This window comes from Pimephales promelas, chromosome 15 (genome assembly GCF_988280905.1).
Source record: "Pimephales promelas chromosome 15, fPimPro1.hap1.1, whole genome shotgun sequence".
Classification (NCBI taxonomy): Eukaryota; Metazoa; Chordata; class Actinopteri; order Cypriniformes; family Leuciscidae; genus Pimephales; species Pimephales promelas.
Window position 1 is genome coordinate 2,786,870 of NC_142783.1, and position 20,827 is coordinate 2,807,696.

General features: G+C 38.2%; 2 protein-coding genes across 8 annotated transcripts in view; both read left to right on the forward strand.

Moving 5' to 3' along the window:
• ddhd1a (DDHD domain containing 1a) overlaps positions 1-1,687 on the forward strand; it is a 107,697-nt gene extending 106,010 nt beyond the window's left edge. For all 5 annotated transcript variants that reach the window (XM_089120025.1, XM_089120027.1, XM_089120023.1 and 2 more), the window contains one exon: positions 224-1,687. In XM_089120025.1, the coding sequence (XP_088976151.1) occupies positions 224-411 (188 nt within the window). In that variant the 3' untranslated portion in view covers positions 412-1,687. The remainder of the gene's footprint in view (positions 1-223) is intronic.
• A 2,340-nt stretch (positions 1,688-4,027) lies between these two features.
• fermt2 (FERM domain containing kindlin 2) overlaps positions 4,028-20,827 on the forward strand; it is a 63,976-nt gene continuing 47,176 nt past the window's right edge. For all 3 annotated transcript variants that reach the window (XM_039671360.2, XM_039671361.2, XM_039671362.2), the window contains exons 1-2: positions 4,028-4,266; positions 5,813-5,970. In XM_039671360.2, the coding sequence (XP_039527294.2) occupies positions 5,814-5,970 (157 nt within the window). In that variant the 5' untranslated portion in view covers positions 4,028-4,266; position 5,813. The remainder of the gene's footprint in view (positions 4,267-5,812; positions 5,971-20,827) is intronic.

The following is a 20,827-nucleotide window of genomic DNA, read 5'->3' on the forward strand; positions in this document are numbered from 1 at the left end:
TATCAAAATGAAATACAAGGAGCTATCTAGACAAAAGAAAAAAAATCTCCCAAAAAAAATTACATTTTTATATATATATATATATATATATATATATATAATGAGAATGAAATAAGAATCTTTCTGAACAAGTATAATCTCCATGCTTTGGGTCATCTTGACCGGCGATTGAAGGATCGTTCACGTAGACATGACTCTTTTCTGCTGTGTTGTGTGTGTCCAGTGGAGATGGAGCATCGCATGGACTATGAGCTTCGGGAGGGTTTGGTGGAGAGCCGCTATTGGTCAGCTGTGACCTCACACACGGCCTACTGGACGTCCCATGATGTGGCCCTGTTCCTCCTGACCTTCATATACAGGCCCCAGCGCTCCGGCCAGGCAGAACACACACACACTCACAGTCAAGACTGACCCATCCGCTCCATCCCGAACACTTTAAACAACACTCGGTGCCTGAGTTTCTTCCCGAAGCCTTTCCCGTACGGACACAGGCTGGACTATGCAAACCGCGATATCAACAAACTCTCGTATTTTTTTACACAATGCAAGTCCAAAGAACGGAGAGTGTGTGCAGCACATGGGTCTGTATTTAGTCCGGCACTTATTTAAATGTCTACGTTTTATAGATATTTTTGTTTTGACTTGAGAAATCAATATCTGTTAAATGCAATAACATGCAGAAGGAAATGTTTATTGTTTAATTGTATTTTTATGCAGAAGGACACTTGAGTTTGTGTGTAACTATGTTATTTATTTATTGTGTTGACGTAAATTTATGAATGATTATGGAGGGCTGGGCACAGTTTTCATAGCCAAATCATTCCAAGTGTGTGTGTGAGCAGGTTTACCAAGTCTTTACATCTCGCGAATCGTGTTTGCGGAAGATCGTACTGCCGTTTTAGCGTTTCTGTGTGCCACAAATAACACCACTGTTCAGATGTAGACGCTAGCTCATGAAAACATGATATCATTCTCAAGACTGTTCTGTCATATCCGTAAAGCTCACGTGTTTATCCGTCGGTTCACCTGCACTTTAACAGCAGAAGGTGTGTGTGATGAGATTGAGACCGTCATGGCTGACATTATCTGTGTTTATTTCTTTTTGTATACCTCTGTTTCCCAGCCCAGTCTTGTGTATCCCATCATAAACGTCATCAAGGACAGAAACGTGTTCCTGTGAACTCGTGCGTTACACTGGATATCTGTGTTTAGAAATCAAATCTGGGACGTTCAACGCTGGTACAATTATTTGCTTTCTAAGAATCACAAAATATGAAAAATGATTTTATCCAAAGTTACTCGCAAAAGAGGAACAAAGAGTCATCAATATTCATAACATACATCGGGTATTGGAGGCCGGTCATATAAAGTCAACATAAATCAGGAACGATAACACACACACACACACATGTGGATGTATTACACACACTTTCTGTTTCTGTTTTACAGGTTTATACACAAACAAAACTAAGTCTTATCAACATCCTACAGGTTGGGAATCGTGTGTGTGTGTGTGTGTTTACCTGTGTGTAGCATGTTATATCACTGACCTCTGTGCAATTTTGTGTTTTCCTGTGTCAGAATATTTACATAAATATAGATGACGTCTCCATGTTTGGTTTTCTGCACCAGCAATCATTTGCTCGAGTGTTTCTCATGTAAGACAGAAATAAATAACTTAAGTTTACCTGTTTTTGGCTACAAAGTTTATTTATGTATTAGTTCATATCATCTTTTCAGTGCTCTAATTATATATATATATATATATTAGGGCTGTGCAAAAATTAATTGCGATTAATCGCATCCAAAATAAGTCTTTGTTTACATAATATATTTGTGTGTGCTGTATATAATTATTTTGTATATATAAATACTCATATATAAAATATTTATATAATATAGATTTTGTATATATATATATATATATGTACACAGAATTTAAGCGCAAATAATTCTAAAATATATACATGCATGCATATGTATTTATATGTATATATATATATATATATATATGAGTTGTTGAAAATGTACTCATCATATGTGCAGTGTTTCAGCTTTTTGCCACTAGATGGCAGCTCTTATTATTCTCCAGCAACCCTTGTTTCAATGCAACTCCTTTTACAGTGGATTAGCCTTCACTTTGCACGAGTTTAGAGTGAGTAAATGGGTCTATATTGTTATTTTTACACCTTTAGATACAATCTTTGTTACATCCAGACATTGACCATGTGACATTAGGAGGAGCCAGCAGTGCGGCGGTCCTGCAGAGAGCTAATACACAACCTTCTCATCCTATAGAGCAATATAACAGCACTTCACAGAAATAATTCTACAGTTTCAGAGTCACACTGAGGAAGTTCTCATCACTGACTGCTCACACACACACACACACACACACACACACACAACTCCTCATTTCCCTGCTCTGCCTCTGTTTACACGCTAATTAAAACACAGCCTAAAAAGGCAATGGCAGAACAGAGGAGGGACATTATACATTCTTCTGATGCAGATCCACGGCTCAGGCACACATTCCTCATGAAGAACGACTCGAAGCACGAGCTGCACTGGAAATATTGGGTTATATTCATTTATTTTTACATACGAAAAGTATTAGCTTAAAAGATCAACTTTATTCCATCATAAGTTATTTCAGTTGAATTGAATAGAACTAAACTATAGTTCTAAACAATAGAACTAAATCTTTTAGATCTAACAAATCTGAATCAAACAGATAGATAGACAAACAAACTGTCAGATAGATAGATAGATAGATAGATAGATAGATAGATAGATAGATAGATAGATAGATAGATAGATAGATAGATAGATAGATAGATAGATAGACAAACTGTCAGATAGATAGATAGATAGATAGATAGATAGATAGATAGACCAAACTGTCAGATAGATAGATAGATAGATAGATAGATAGATAGATAGACAGATAGACAAACAAACAAACTGTCAGATAGATAGATAGAGAGATAGATAGATAGACCAACAAACTGTCAGATAGATAGATAGATAGATAGATAGACAAACTGTCAGATAGATAGATAGATAGACCAAACTGTCAGATAGATAGATAGATAGATAGATAGATAGATAGATAGATAGATAGATAGATAGATAGATAGATAGATAGATAGATAGATAGATAGATAGATAGATAGATAGATAGAGTGTAAATCTTTACATAAAGCAGTTATAGTAGTATCTATAATCACATTTTATTCCCATATAAGGCAGTTCCTACTCCAGTAATAATATTCCAGATGGCCTGTTTACTCCTGGATTCACTCCCATAGAAAAGCTGTAAATCACTAATTCGACAATTGTGTATTTTATTAGGCTACTGTTTACTGTTCATTATCAGCGTGATCGCAATCGTAACACAATTAACTCATTGAGAACGGATAATAGGTCAGGCTTTCAAAGAAAAGTGACCTGAAGACTGTGAGAAAGCGAATGATGACTGGGGAACAAGATCTATCAGGTTTCCACTTTCATTTGCATTTTTTTTTATTATTATTATTTCTTAAAGATGATTTTATTTAACAGAAATGATAATCTGCAGCTACAGCAAATATGTTCGAAGAAATGTTTGCTAATATTCCGAATAAATAACCTATAGAAATACTATTTTTATGTTATCGTTTTGAGAACATTATTCTATGGGCGTCTAACGTTACTGGAAGAACGTTTGTTCATAATAACCAAAATTTGTCCAAATTTAGCTTTAGTCACATTTTAAAACAGTCTCAAAGAAAAATAAACAAATGGTTTTGTCAATTTTTAATTAAATTATTATTAATAAAAACTGACGCTATGTTAATAATTAATATCCATATGTTATTTATCATGTAGAAGTGAATGGCGAGCGAGTGAGTGACGTTATTCGAGGGCGGGCTGGAGGAGAGAGAGAGAGAGAGAGAGTGTGTGTGTGTGTGTGTGTGCGTGCGTGCGTGCGTGCGTGTGAGAGAGAGAGAGAGAGAGAGAGAGAGAGAGAGAGAGAGAGAGAGAGAGAGAGAGAGAGAGAGAGAGAGAGAGAGAGAGAGAGAGAGAGAGAGAACGGCCGCTGGACTCCATTAACGTGAAACACTCCAGGAGCTCGTCGCTGGACTTTGGTGATTTTCCTCTTTTTCGGGACTGTTCCTCATGATAGGATTAAATACGCGGTCGAAGGAAAGAAAACGCGCAGACTGTTGAAGTTCTGGGAAGTGAAGTGGTGTTTTGTGGATTTGTTTCGGCGTATTTGTGAAGGTTAGTGAACGCTATGATTTCACTCCTCTCAGGATTCGTCTGGCGTAGCTAACGTTACTCCACAACTCTGGATAAAAATCTCACCGTTTTCCTGCTCAAACCCTACGTGTTACTTTGTTTTGTGTTACGTACTCTCGTGTTCTACCAAAAAAGCGTCTAAACTAACTTTCGTGGTCGTTTTTGTGTGTTTTCTCTCATTGACCTGGCTGTCTTTATTTAGTTGGCATTTGGAGAGGGGCTGCTGACGTCATCATAGCTCAGAGATTGACCGTTAGTCGCACGAGCTACAGGTTTAATATCATATTTAGGTTTAATTCTGAATCAAAATCTCCAGTATGATATTTTGTTGTGGTTTATTAAATTAGGCGGCTGGTATGATTTAACTTACTGCATTAAGTTATAATAATACCAATTCCTCTCAGTTTATACGTGACAAACACTAACTTAGTGCAAAAGCATTTCCAAAGTAAATATAATGTTTAATAATAATTTAACATATAGTAATTCGAATATCCTTATCCACTTGACATACCTAAAGAGCTTAGAATTAAATGTATTTATTGTTTATTTAGACATTTTATCATTGAAGTATTATCTGTACACATTGTTATTAAAGGGTTAGTTCACCCAAAAAAATTAAAAATCAATCTTTAATTCCTCACCATTAACGTTATGTTATTCCAAACGACATAAGACTTTACTTCATCTTCTAAACGCAAATTAAGATCTTTTTAATGAAATCTTAGAGATTTCTGTCCCTCCATTGACAGCCTACGCAACTACCACTGTCAAGCCACAAAGGTAGTAAAGCCATCATTAAAGTGACCCATGTGAGTCACTCCAGTGGTTTAACCGCAATTTAATGTATGCTTTGTTTGAGCAAAAACAACATAATTTAGGACTTTATTTAAAAATATGAATCTCCAATGCACCTTTACACAGCCGCATTTGTTCTCGCCTCAACACAACACACATGGAGATTAATATTTGAAAATATATTGTGAAAATAAATTATGTTTTTGAAAGTGGTAGTTGCGTGGCCTGTCAATGGGGTGACAAAAAGCTCTCATATTTCTTTAAAAAGAAGATCATTTGTGTTTAGAAGATGAAGTCTTATGGGTTTGAAATAACATGAGTGTGAGGAACCATTGACTGAATTTACATTTTTGGGTGAACTAACCTCAAAATGTCATGTGCTGTCGTTAGTGATTCGATTCATTTCTGTGAACCGGTTCTTTCGGACAGTTCGGTTCAATGTTCATAAACCTTACGTCATCAAGTAACGATGGCACGATAGATTTATTTTCTAACAACTTGTCAACTTTTTACTTCATGAACCAGCTCAAATAAGAACGATTCGTCACTAAAGAAGATCACTAGCTCTCTGTAATGTCCAAAAACGTTGTCTGGGTGGGCATCTCACTAGCTATTGAGATCTGTGTCTCACTCGCAAGAGCTTTGCTTTACGTTGACCGGTTGGACACTTGTTGCTGAAGTTCCCAGACTTCAGATCCTCATATTTGTGATGTTTTGACTGTTTTTAAAGGATGGCGTTGGACGGGATCCGGATGCCAGACGGCTGCTACGCAGACGGGACCTGGGAACTGAAGATGAACGTGACGGACCTCAACAGGGACGTGTCCCTCAGAGTCACCGGGGAGATCCACATCGGCGGGGTGATGCTCAAACTCGTGGAGAAACTCGGTACGTACGCGGTTTCACCCTTCGTCTGAGTGTGCTGAGCCGAGTGATGCTCACGCTAACTGCGGTTTCATTGACTCATGGTCGCCGTACACATGATTATTCACTGACTCAACTGTAATTCATCACACACTGCATTCAGACATGTGATTCACAGTGTTGATATTCACTCATTATTTGGAAAATAATCTCTTTCAGATTATTAAAATGGTTATTTTGTGCAACCTAAAGAATCGAAACAGATTCTAACCTGCAGGATTTGTACAAAGTGCTTGAATTTGGCTTTTTGAAATTAAAGTCCTGGAAAACCCTTGAAAACAGACATATCGCTGTATGTCTGACTGTTAAGTAAAAAGATAAAAAAAAGAGGAGGATGTATTGGATTTGGAACAAGCAAGCAGCATTTTGTTAGAAAATTTAACATCTCCATTAAACAAAGCACTAGATAGCTGGCAAAAGTCCTACATGCCCAGCACATCTTTGATATTTTCCTTAAAAAAAAAAAAAAAAAAGGAAAAAGACATCTATGAAAAGGTTGCCTGCTTGGAAAAGTGCTTTAATTATTAAGTCATATGTGAAATTAATGCTTGATTTTATTGATAAAACAATCTTTTGACACAAAATTAATGCTGCAGCCATTTTGCATGTTTATGAGCGTGATATTGCTCATAAATATCCACGTAAATATCCATGTTTTTATTCTTCAGGTCAATCATATTCATATTCATGGGAGAAAAAATCAGTTTGAAACGAATAAAAAATATATTTGTTATAATATCCTTTCACTGTTTAAAGTTACCACAGTCATTGCATGTGCTGCACTTTACCATTTTGTTTTATTAGTTTATCTATTATTTGAATTTGAAAGATAATAAAGATAGGCCTACTATACTTTAATAAGTGAGATCTCCGATTGCAGTCCTTGAAAACCAAAAAAGGGCTGGCATTGTATTTTACAGTGTCGATGGGATCACTGCAAAAAAAAAAAAAAAGGTTTTGAAAGCTTAATCTTAAGAGTGTATGAGAATACCAAAGTCCACACCTCAGCTGATGACACAAGATTTAGAGTGATTTATTCCCAAATTATGTGCAATTTACATCGAAAGAATTGATAAATCAGTTTTATATCGGACATGTTTTATAGAAGTCAGGGCTGACACTTTTGTGAAAAAATCTTGTTCCATTTTTGAGTCATTAGTGTTCATTGAATCAATTATAAAATCGATTTTCCATCTAAAGACGTTTCCATTTTTAACTAGCCTGGGTTTGCCCATGCTGCTTTGCCGCAGCGCGATTTTATTCACGCCGCTAGGCAGTCTGGATACCCTGAAATAGGGAACCAATCACAGAACGGGGAGGGAGCACAGGCGCATTTGATAGACATACAGGCGTATTTGATAGACATTCGTGGCACCCAATAATACAGCTCTGGGCATTCGTAAACCACACCTCAAAAACGTGAAAATGAGCATGTGATTTCCAGACCACATTTTATTCTCAATGATACGTGGTCTGGCTAATTTTTAACACCAAATACAGGCAAATCCACGGACACCTAACAGGCATTAGGACGAGTGTGAAGAGGAGAAGTCATCAATATTTCTGATGATTTATTGGTGAAGTTTCAGCACAATGACAAACAGGAGCGCAACGTTCAGGGATTGAGACTAACACTCGACTCGCCAAATGCGGGAAAAATGAACTTTGGCGGGAAACGCTGTCCAATCTCTTTGCTGGGAAGTTTGTGTAAGACAAATCTGTGCCGATTTAGTGCAAATACGCAACTCATGATCCTCATGGTATATTAAATACAGCGTATTGTAGAATCTGTGCTTTTCTGGCTAACTTGAACACACACACACACACACACACGTCACTACGCAATAAATAACGGCGCGCTTGTTCACTTGCATTGCAGTAACAGCGAATATTAAAAAGCATTTGGTGAACAGAAAAGGCTTTGTTATTTTCCAGCATCCGACATGTTCTGTGTGCTGTATTGTATTATATTTCCTTGCGTTATTAAATGGATGTGTTTGTGTGATATTTATATCTTTGGTTCGAAAACAAAAGTTTGGTATGATGTTAAATGTGGCATAATTTGCTTCCTGAACATTTCCTTGCAGTTCATCTTTGTTGTTTGGAGCGATAGAACAAAACAGCCTTTGTTTTCCGCACTCTTCCCACTTCACGAAGACGAAGATGAAGAACACATGTCCACTGATCCTCCCTTGTGGAGCCATTGCACTATTAGCACACTCACATTTTTCTGGATTTTTTGCATGTGTTGCTGTGTTTGTGAACTCGCTGAATGCTTGACGCTTTATAGTGTCTGAAAAGTGTTGCTGTAAACGCTCAGCTGTGGCATCTGTTGTTTTCTTCTTTGCTGGAGAATGAGGCACACCAGGACCTCCTGTGGCTCGGCCTTCATCTTTGAGCGGAGATGTTAAAGAAGCAGCTTTGTTTGAGGGTAAACGTGTGAGATGACTCCTCTAGGGACTGGTTACCCCCATGATGCTCATGCATTAACCCTGTAAACTCTCTAGGAATGTGTGGTTGTGCTAGTTTAGAGCACATGTTAGCGATTAACCCTCAGAGAAACTTCATTTCTCGTGACCCAGACATGCTGCTTGAAGATACCTGTGTGGCGCTTAACAGAAATGTTGACCTTTGTGCTTCATTTGGTGATGAGAAGGTTTGTCTGTTGGCTCTGTAACCCTACATGTGTCATTTTTGAGTCCTCTAAATGATCAAAACTTCAGTCCTTCTGTCTCTGATTGAGAGTTTAGACTCTTTTATCAAGTAAAAGACTTATAAACGTCCTCCTTCAGCTTGAGCTTCACGAGTGTTTCTGGATCAAATCTGACCTGGTTAGCTGATGAATATCAAACATGATCATCAGGCTTTTGAGGAAGGTTTATTTGTTCATCTCTCCTTCATCATCATTGTATTATATGTTTAAAACCACAGATCTGTGATCTTAAACTAAGCCCTTAAATAACATCTTACTTAGACATGTAGAGTGATGACTAATTGCTTTCAGACAACTCTAACATGTCTTTTAGTCTCGGTCTTAAGTGTGTGAAACCGGGGTTAAGGTGACGCTGTACAGGGTTGAACAGATCAGCAGTGCAGTGAGTTCTTGGATGCTTTGGGCTCTTGGTACGCCAAATAAAAAAATATTATATTTTGACATGTTGTGGAATCTGTCAAGTCCGGATAAATTGAGAACCACAATTTTTTTTAGTTTCAAACCGAGATCACAGTTCTTCCAAATATTTCATTGTTTCATTAATCATTACTCTCTATGAATCTGGCCTGGAAATCCAGACCCAAATCCGAAAGATTAAGGGTCTGGCATTGAGTAATGAAAATCACCCAACTGCATTTGAAAATCTCACTGTACTCAATTGGATAACACTACGACCAATCACAACTGTAAGCCTCATTCGCTTAAACACCAAAAACATTCTTCTTGCAAAAGAACGATTGGAGCGCCATCTTCAAACAACTCTTCTAGATTAAAAAACAAGTCTAACTCTTTCATTGTAGCGGCCAAAGCCGTTTCAACCAACTTATGTTCATCCATAGCCCTCTTGCAATGTTTACTAATGACTTCGACGTCACAGCGCTGTCGGCATCTGTTTAGTTCGCCTCTGGCTAGGGATGTCACGGTACTAAAATTCCAGTAGTCGGTACCCATAGACATATACACTAGACCTCACCTTGGATACGGCAGTTCATTGGAACGAATGCGTCAATAGAGCCGCCATCTTGAAACAGGGGAGCCCCTCCACTTTAATGCATCAGCGTCAATGTAGTAGACACAGGTCTAACGCAAATAAAATCACCATAAATCATCATGAATGCGATTTTTCTTGTTTTTTTGGTTTGTTCCAACGGTCAGACATGTATTTATCATTGATTCCAGAAAGAAAATTTTTTTTTTAATTTTATTTTTTATTTTTTGTAAAACATTCTTCCTAGTTCAGATTTCATCCGTGAACTTCATACGCTGCACAAAAGTCCGCCACCATCAATGAATTCGAAGTAAAGGCAGAGATAGCAGCGTTACCTAGCTACTTCCTATGACAAGACCCCTGTTCCAAGATGGCGGCGGTTTTGACGCATGCTTAGAACCCCCAGGTGAGGTCTAGTGTATATGTCTATGGTCGTCGGTACCAATACCATTCAAATGCAAAAAATTCCAGTTTCGGTACCACAGCAAAGACAGTTTGAACTATTTTTGCAATTTATTTAACTATTTGGGGGGGAAAACATTTAAATTCAATGACTTTAGTATTTTTGACTATAAATTTATAAAAGCATTGAAGGCTACATGCTGTTTAAACGAAAATATTGATGATATTGAGAAATATTGCTTGATTAAAAATCAAGTGAAAAAATAAGCAACCTTCTATGCACACATTATTATTAGTAGTAGTATTAGTATTTTTATATTATTAATTAATGGAGATGTAGTTAAATATATTGTACAGTAGCCTAATATAATTATTTCTGTCAATTTCTTTAAAGGGAGGGTTGACTGTTTTTTTTTTCTTTGCATGATTGTGTTTATGGGGTGCAATATAACATGTAAAAAGTCTTATTTTTCATAAATTTCACCTTTATTGTCAGCCGCGTTCTCCTCTGTCCCCTGAACGAGCGGTTGACTTCCTGAGTCTATGAAACCACTCCCTCAGAAACAGGCAGTGGGCTCAGATTGGTTAGTTTGGGCCGGTGTGTTGTGATTGGCTAAACCGTCGCTCACGTTGTCTGGATACGTAACGCCTGTGGCGAGGGGGGCGTGGTTCAGCGAAGTCGGGGAGCCAGGGTCGGAGCCGAGCGGTGAATAAGTGGGTCAAGTTCAAATGACAAACCCCTGTCTGTGATTTCAGTGATTGGCGTGAGGAGAGCGCATATAAGTGGGCCGTGCGGACAACAGTTTGAGAGACAGAGACTGGCAGCTCGTGCATGTATCCTATGAAGTCCTGTTATCGAACGCGTGACATTTGAAAGCTGTATTCAGCGGGAAGAGTTTTCACTGCAACCGTGTTCGGCAAAGCTGTGTTCAGTGGGAAGAGTATCACCTGTTATTTATTTTTGCCTTTTACATTCTGAGTTAACTTTATTTGAGTGCAACCTCGCGCTGTGAAAACTGCGAGTTTGGTAAATAAAAGTGCACGAGTCCCAGTATTCGCCAACCCTGTGTCTTTCATCACCCATACATAATGAATAGGGTTGGGTATCGAGAATCGAGTATCGATTGGAACCGAGACTAACTTTTCGTTTTTCCCGGAATGGTTCAAAAGTTAAAATTTCGATTCCTAGTTTCGATATTCACAGTCCACCGAGCGGAAGAAGAAACCGCTGAACAACACCAACGAAGAAGCGTCTACCGGAAGTGTTGGCATAACCACGTGAGTCGAACATGAGTAGCTTACGTCGGCGATCCAAAGTGTGGCTTTACTTTTCTAAAAATAACGAAATCTCGAAAAAGTATTTCCTTCAGAAAAGCCGTTGGTTAGCAAGGTTAGCTAAACTTTTTTGACCCTGCCTCTTAAAAGAATCGGAATCGAGAATCGTTAGGAACCGGAATCGAAACAAGGAATCGGAATCAGAATCGTTCAAATTCAAACGATACCCAACCCTAATAATGAACCTGTTCTTACATCACAAAGTGATGATAAAGTATATACATGAAAAATACATTTATAAAATGAGTACATATACAAATTCAGGTCCAAAATGTTTGTACGTACGATCGTACGCGTTTGTCGTAGACACAAAATAGCATAACTAAGTGTATATAAAGCTAGCGCTGGCATTTGACAAAACTAAGCTGACTGAAATTCACCTTTGGCTAAGCCCCGCCCCCCTTAGTTACTGTTGCTACATCCGTCAAACTTCATCTGCGCTCTGCATAGCTTATGTTGTAACAGCTCTTCCTGCTGAAATGTTATCAAACTTTTATAAAGCAGCTTTTATAAAGGGATATACCCTAATTTGAAAGTGATTGCAGTAACAGTTTTGGCCACAATCTTGCATACAGCTCCTTTAATAATTTAAACCAACGGTTTGTCCATATTTTACCCAAACATGGGTTAAACCAACCCTGCATTTTTTAGAGTGAATATAGTGGCTGAAATGAAGTGTGTTGTTTAGTCGTCACTCACTACACGTTGGAACTGATGTGTTTGAATGCATTGCAAGTTTCATGCATTTAAAACATGAAGTAAGAATAAATGCCCAGATCTGCACGCAATTTTACACATTTGACAAGAGACCCACCCTGACCAAATCTACATGCCGACATTCACCCACAGTCATAGCGCCACCTAGTGGCAACAAGAAGTGATCTTTAATGAAGCAGCCCCCGCCGCATGTTTGACCGAAATGTACGAAATTTCTGTGGTACATCTATCATGTCCAGACGCACAGAAAAGTCTTTTGGAGCGATGTCCTAAACTCAACAGGAAGTCGGCCATTTCTAATTTTACCGCAATCTAATTTGACCGACATGTACGTAATTTCTGTGGCACATGGATCATGTTGTAAATGAAGTGCTCGCAGCTTTAATCTTGTTATTTTTTTTATGGTGACTGAGAAGTGGACATGTTCGGTTCACAGTTTTGTTGTGGCCACGAGATTAGAAGAAAGAGAAAAAGTAAAAGTAAAAACTAAGTTAGCACCACAGCTTTCAGGGAAAACATTAGCAATACAGTGCTTTTCCCTGGATATTATGAAACTATGGGAGAGGAACCTCATATCCTGCAGGCAGGGGGAAACAAAAATGTTTAAATAGGCAAACTATTGATATCACAGCTATCCACCTAACCTACCATAAGCTCAATGGTAACCATACACAACTTCAACATAAAAGAAACTCTTTCAAATGTCAAACATTACTGAACATTAAACATTAACAGGTCTTCTCTCAAAAATGCATAAAATAACACTTAATTTCAACATTTACTCTCCTGACACAGCCAAATCAAATGATGCAATTGTTTTAAAAAGTTTGTTTGCCAGTTTTTCAACACCCTCAGTACAGTCGTCTATGTTCATCTCGGTCCTTTACATCCAAAGGGTTTTGATGTACGAGTAATAGAATAAAATGGAAAAGCCAGGAAAGCACTCTCTCATTGATTACAGCGCCGCTCATTTCCTGAAACAGCGTTTCAGCAGATTCTATTTAATAATTAATGATCCGGGGCCTTGATGGCTTTTATTTGCCAGTTCAGAGGGACAGTGTGTACCTCACTTCGAACACTGAAAAAAGAAGATTTTTGTGGTGAAAAAAACAATGCAATCTACATGAAAATGTTAGTTCAGACTAGGGGTGTAAATCGGACAGTTAAAGGATTAGTTCACTTTTGAAATAACTTTTGCTGGTAATTTACTCACCCCCATGTCATCCAAGATGTCCATGTCTTTCTTTCCTCAGTCGAAAAGAAATGAAGGTTTTTGATGAAAACATTTCAGGATTTTTCTCCATATAATGGACTTACATGGGAACCAGACGGTCCAAGGTCCAAACGACAGTTAATAACAGTTTCAGATGCAGCTTCAAATGTCTTTAAACGACACCAGACGATGAATAAGGGTCTTATCATGCGAAACGATCGATTATTTCAAAACTTATTCCAAAAATGTAACTTTTCTAAGGACAAATGCTAGCCTTGCTCTATTCTGTGAGGGGCGTTTGTAACGTCACGTAATACGTAATTACGTTCAAAAGGTCACAGGCGATGTAGCCGGAAGTACAGAATCAAAATCGTCCGACATCGTTGTTTTTTCTTTTAATTCTTTTTTGTAAACGGCGTTTGAGTTAGTTTGCACGTTCAACCTATGCGTTCAACTTTTAAACACTGACTCTGTACTTGCGGCTACGTCGCCCGTGACCATTTGAACGTAATTACGTATTCCGTGACGTTACAAACGCGCCTCACAGAATAGAGAAAGGCTAGCATTTGTCCTTAGAAAAGTTACATTTTTGGAATAAGTTTTGAAATAACTGATCGTTTCGCATGATAAGACCCTTATTCATCGTCTGGTGTCGTTTAAAGACATTTGAAGCTGCACTGAAAATGTCTTTTGGACCTTGGACCGTCTGGTTCCCATGTAAGTCCATTATATGGAGAAAAATTCTGGAATGTTTTCATCAAAAACCTTAATTTATTTTCGACTGAGGAAAGAAAGACATGGACATCTTGGATGACATGGGGGTGAGTCAATTATCAGCAAAAGTTTTTTCAAAAGTGAACTAATCCTTTAATCACGATACTATACGATACAATATCGATTCTCTCAGCCAGCAATACGATATTTGGCGATACCTCAACTTTCTACGATGCGATTACGGTTCGATTCAATTCAGGGCTATATTGATCGATTAATCGCTCACAATACACCCAAAATTAAACTCATTGAAAAATGCATTGCACACCCTCTCCCAATTTAGACATTTACAAGTTGTTTGTTACAAGTTAAAAAAAAATAAAAAAACATGATGAAAATAAACAAGAAAGGAGTTATTTGATATAAATATATAGTGTGGCAATAGCAGATAACTGCTATGATACATAATAAAACACTTGGTTAATCTGTAATGTTAATCTCCTCAGCTGACTTAGACGCCTGTCAAACTTGTTTGTTGTGGTTAACGTACAAGCAATACGAGCTTTTCACTCACCGCTAAACGTGCTGTTTTAGTAAGATTCTGGGAAAAAGTTTCAGCTTTTATTTTCCTTTTCTGAGCCGAAGAAGATAACACGGGTTCATCAAGTTCGCTGAAATCCATCCTCGATCACGTTTAGTCAGCTTTGTCAACTCCTCTCAGCTGGCGCGTATTTTCAAAGTAACAAGAAGCCTTGTCACCTGACATAAATACTGCGCACTGATTTGCTAAAACAGACTTTTTTTCCACGAACGCCGTTCAAACAGTTCAGAAGTTTGCCGAACTTCATACAGTTCAGATCACTCAGCAGCACGTCGTTCGTGGTTCAACTGGTCGAGACTGTTTTTCAAAGATGGCTCCTGTCTGTATACACAAAGTGGACTGGCTTTATAAAGTATCTTCTTATTAAACGGTCTGTACACTTATGCTTCGTTTTGCATGTTTGGACCCTCATTATGTAACTGTGTTAGTGTGGGGCTATTTTGAGCCTTGTTAGTGGTATAAACTAGCGATTTCTTTTACTTATTAAATGCCCCTACATACTAGCGTATACGCTAAACAGATTTTGAGATAAAACTCTTTACATTCGATTATCATGAAAACAAATCTCAGAGAACGGTTGACTAGGTACCAATGTGTAATTAGACCAAAGGTTCATTTTGAGCCGGAGTTCTCCTTTTAATGAGGTTCATTTTTTTTTTTTCCCCAGCTGTATTTACACTGTTTCATCATTGCTTATATCTGATTTATATCTGAATATAAATAACAGTTGAATATATAACACATCTGTTTTGCATTATATTCAGTTTTTCATCGGCATCTGCAGACATTATCTGAATTTAGTGTCTGTGCTTCCCCAGTTTTTATTTTATAATGTTATACTCATAACTGAGGGTTTTGAGAACATTTTGTTCAGACTGTGTGGCAAATGCTGTGAGTCTATAATAGAGTAAGAATCTGCAGTGTGTCATGCAAGTGCTGGCCAAATGAAACCCTGCCCTCTTAAGGCAGTGAACACACACACACACACACACTCCTCCACTAATACTGGCGAAGGGAGCACGTATATTATTAGAATGTGAAACGGAAACCCTTAAAAGTAAGCAAGCTGAAAATGACATCATTGAGACGGACTTTTATCCGAGTCCTCTTGACCGAACCCTCGGTTGCTGCAAACGTAACGGAGGGAAACCGATGATGGAGATTCTCCACTATGGGTGAGGGACTTCCAGCAAACAGGAAATGGCTGCGGACGTTTGGCTCGTTCCCTGGATGTTGCCGTCATCCTGGTGTTTTCTGCTGCCGCTCACAGATTCGCTCATTGTTTTCATACTTGATTTAAAAAGCATCAGTCACTTATGACAAAGCCATTAAGACTTTTTTTCAGACGTTTGAGAGCATTAATTGACCAAAATTCAGGATGGAAAAGCATAGTTTTACTTTTCCAGTAACTAAAATGTTGTTGTCTTTAAGATTTAAAATTTTATCCATTAAATCTCATCTTTAATTACCAAAATGACATTTTTTAAAAAGATTTTCCTTGAAAGAAATCTTCATGCCTTAAAATATCTTGAATGTAACTCGACACCCTTGCCTCATTTAGTATGCGCGGTTCTATGAATATGCTAATGAGCCCGCCTCATTGATCATTGATTGACACGTTGATCTGATTGGTTACAAGGTGGTTTGTGACGTCAGAAACACCAGCGATTTCACACCGTGTTTTTGAGACTGTCTTTGGTTCACTGCAGTTTTAAGGAGGAAATACTCAGCAATGCTGTCCACTTATGAACTTACACATGGTTTGTCTTAAAGCATATTAAAAACACCACATACACTCATAAACAACATTAAAAGCTGGATTTCACCACTTGAAACTAAGAATATGTCTGTACGATCCTACTGTATCATAACAGAGACGCAGCGAGAGGAATGTGGAGACCGTGATCAGAGGATGCATCATTTCCTGCCCTTTCCTTCCTCGTATCAAGAGATTTATGGATGTGTTTTTTTCTGCCTAACTAGGACTGGGCAATATTTACATCTACCAGATATCAATATTTTGAAGTCACAATCATGGATTGTGTGCTGATGATTATTTCTGATTTGTCTGTTTTGTTCATGTCACTTACAAACTAAGCCTAATACATTTTTTTATATTATATATTCAATGTGTAGCTGTATAATCAGGGTCCGAAATTAACTTTTTGGCTCACCTGCCATGGGGACTGGTAGATGAAAAAATCCACCAGCCAAGCACATTTTTTACCGGCCAAAATAATAAACAGCCTTTTTGTGTCACATATACATTAATTTAAATATAGGCTATATTTTTTTAAACATTTTTGTCATTACATTTCTGGTCTATTATTTTCCATTCTTATTTTTATTTAAGTCAAGTCACCTTTATTTATATAGCCCTTTTTACAATACCGATTGTATCAAAGCAGCTTCACAGTGATAACATGAAAATAATACAACACAGATCAATAATATTGTTGAATATTAAAGGTCCCCAACTAAGCAAGCCAAAAGCCAAGGAAACACGCATTTACACACATATTACACAATTTACACACATTAAAATAATATTTTTGTGGGGGTGCCTTATGTACAAATTAAAGGTATTAATTGTATATTAAATAAAATAAATAATAAAATATTAAAATGTGTGCAATAATAATATATTATAAATGAATATATATATATATATATATATATATATATATATAGTATATAGTTTTAGTCTGCCTATTTTTTTTTTACTCCATTTACCCTGACTGATCCGATCAGTAACTGAAGGACTGGAAATATCCATAGACAGTAAAATGAAATATCAGTTGTTTTAACCATTCATTAAAATGAATCGTTTCACAGGAGTCATTAGTTTGCGAATTGGACTTGTCATTATCAGATGTGTATGCGTTTGTGTGATTATCCCGGCAGGCAGCTTGGACATCCAACAAGATTTGTGTCAACACAGAAAACATTTCATCACTGGATAGGTTTTTTCGTTTATGTAACGTGTGGTTTAACTTGCGTCAGCTGAATGTGCGGAGATAAGGCATTTTAGCACAATTCACACCGAGCGGTGATTCAGGAAAAAAAAAATATATCCGAATGCTCCACATTAAACTATGGTCTTTTTACCATCGTGTCGTTTGATTTATATGTGCTAGGGAGAGAGAGCAAGACGGCACTTAGGAGACGGTGAAGCCTTGTTTATACTTTCGCCTGCCTCCGATGAGAAAGAGTGAGCACGCGCTACCGGGGCTCTCTCTGCCCTGTTATTTTCAATTCCCATCCCGCAAACACAACAACTCCGTCATGTCCATAGCCATCATGCCAAATATTTTATAACATTACAAATTGCAATTGCAATAAACATTTTATTACATTACTACTTTGGTATGAACATCCAAAGTATCATACCATTTGGTATGATTTAACCCACATTTGGCGCTTGGCGGGTGTTAATTTCGGACCCTGTGTATAATTAAATAGGCCAATTTGATTTTCTTTTATGCTGTGAAAATTAAAATTATATTGAAATATTTCTCCTTTTTTCCTTTATGTTCACTCTGCACCGGACTATAATGCAATATAATATAATATAATGCAGTCTGATTAAACCTACAAGGCTTCATTTCATTTGAAGACATTTGCCTGTCTCTACAGATGCATTGGCATTAACTGTGTGTGTAACAAGAATGCTTGGCATTACGCAAATGTTAAAGTGAAACCGTGGCCGTTGCACATGTTAACTCTTGATATGTGATATAAGCTTTTGCATGAGTTTGCTGTGAACTGGGCAGAAGCGTCTATTCTTCACACACTCACTGACTGAGGTCTCTATTCACATTTACGCGTTTGTAGAAATGGCGTAATGATGTGTGATGCAAAGAACGAGCTGTTGTTTATTGGTGAATGAAGTATCATAGATAAAGTCTGTGAAGTCCACACACACCAGTCCTTGTTTCATCCACAGACCCCTTATTGTGAGTCTGAGGAAGGTGTGACCAGCGTTTTGACATAATGTCGTGTGTTTTAACTGTTGAAGTGATATAATCCAGGGATAAAACTTTTGTTTCTGGCGAGCTGTTTGTGAGGCAGATTTAGGCTGTACTGTATGTGCACGCAGTGAAAGACATCTCTGAGAGTGCGCGAGCACAAGACGTGAAAATGATAAACGATCATAGGTTACGATGCAATGCTGGCCCGATTGTTAAGTGAATATTCCGTCATGTCCCGACTCCTAAACGCGCGCGTGTGTGTATCGACAGCTGCAGCGCTTGGCGCTTGCCTAGTGGAGAGAGACGAGAAGATGCAGCACCGCGAGCCCTTAATATGGAAAAAATCGATTCGTGGCCGTTGAGAATCGATTTTGAATCGAACACATTTTAAAAAACGATTAATCGGAAAATCATTTTTTTTTGCCCAGCCCTAGCGGTCAGCGTTGATATTGTGGCGGGCCGCCCCAAATTAATGAATGTATGGGAAACCCTGAGGTCACAGGCACTCGTCAATTTTATTTTTATTTAATTCAATGGGCTATTATAATCTTAGTTAACGGTTAATACTCGGTCGGACTTATTGTTGGTCGGGAAAATGAACCGAAATGAGCATCCGGACTCCAGTGCGTGCGTTCGTTTGTCCTCAGGGATCCCCACACACACACCAGGATTTCTGATCGGGCCGGCTCCGGCGTTCTTCCGATCAGGTTCGGACACACTTAACACACCTCACACCAGGGGAATATCTGAAAAGATAATCTGTAGAAGCATCAAGATAAAAGGGAAATTTCAGCTGGATTATCTTATGGTGTGTACCCAGCATGATTGTCCTGATATGTTTTTTTCAGCTGTTCAGCATCTAGTGAATGTTAGCAATGAATTATTCTGTTAATGTGAAGATTTGTTTGTTTATTCGTAGCTGAACGCTGACTGCAGCTCTGTCGGTCTTCAGGGTTTAATCTACGAGACAGGAAGTAGTTACCGAGCAGAAGCCCTACCCAGCACAGAGCTTCCTGTGGCGTTGATCAGATCTCGCTGTGATTTAGTGTTTGAGACTTGCTTACTCTCACTGAAGCCCTCTGGGAGGAGAAACGGCTTTCACGGCTGGCTCTAGAAGCCTGATAATTAAGTTATTTCAGCATTATGCATGGAAATATACATTATTTATGAGCTTTTAGTATTCTACAATTAATATTTGTCTAAACTGCTCCCTGTGAATATCTTAAGTATTTGTGCTTCTTGAATATGCAACAGACATCAGATCGCTGGCAATATTCAGTGTGTTGTTCACGTGAATATTTCCATCGAATGTTGAGGTAATAATACAGACGATTGTCTTGATTTTACAGGGATCCAGTCTGTGACTAAAACAGTTACTTTGCAAGTGATATAAATTATATAGAATTTAATAGGCGACAATATAAATGTGATGATTAATTTTTAGATTCACATTTTCTTTTATGTTTGTTTAATGTGAACTGACGGACAGAGACGGCTTGAGAATGATCATGTCACGTCAAATGTACCCCGTAAAGCCATCTAAGTGTTTTTTAATTGTAGTGTTTTTTAATTGTAATGTTCACAAATGTAATTTCCCTAAAGAAGAAGGCTGCGTACACAACGGTGTCGGACAGGAAATGCATTTGTCATTTGCAGTGTTTCTTCTTCCTGGACGAATGTGTGTGTGTGTGTGTTCACACGGGTCACAACACACCCCTCTCTCTGCAGCACTGGAGGTCTCCCGCACCGTTTAATGCGTCCTATTACTTAGCACGGATTCATTCTGGTCCAGCATTACGTCATCTGCTGGCAGGCTGTATTTTTAGCCAAGAAATGCAATTGGCCGAGAGCTAATTAAATTACAGCCCTCCATTTAGGCTGTTAGATGGATAGTCAATGAAGGGCCGTTCTCCCAGCACTCCCGTCTCACTGGGGATCCTCTGGAAAAAGTGTGTGTTTGAATCTATGAGCGTGTTTATTCCATAGCTTGCGCATTGACAACGTAATGACTCATGTGGATGTCGGTCAAAGATGAAATCATACTAGTCCCAAAAATGGACTGGCATCATTTCATTGAAATTCATCAGGGAGGTTTGGCACAAGCTTGGCCGGAGACTGTAGGGGTCGAGACGCACACACACACACGCACACGCACACGCACACACAC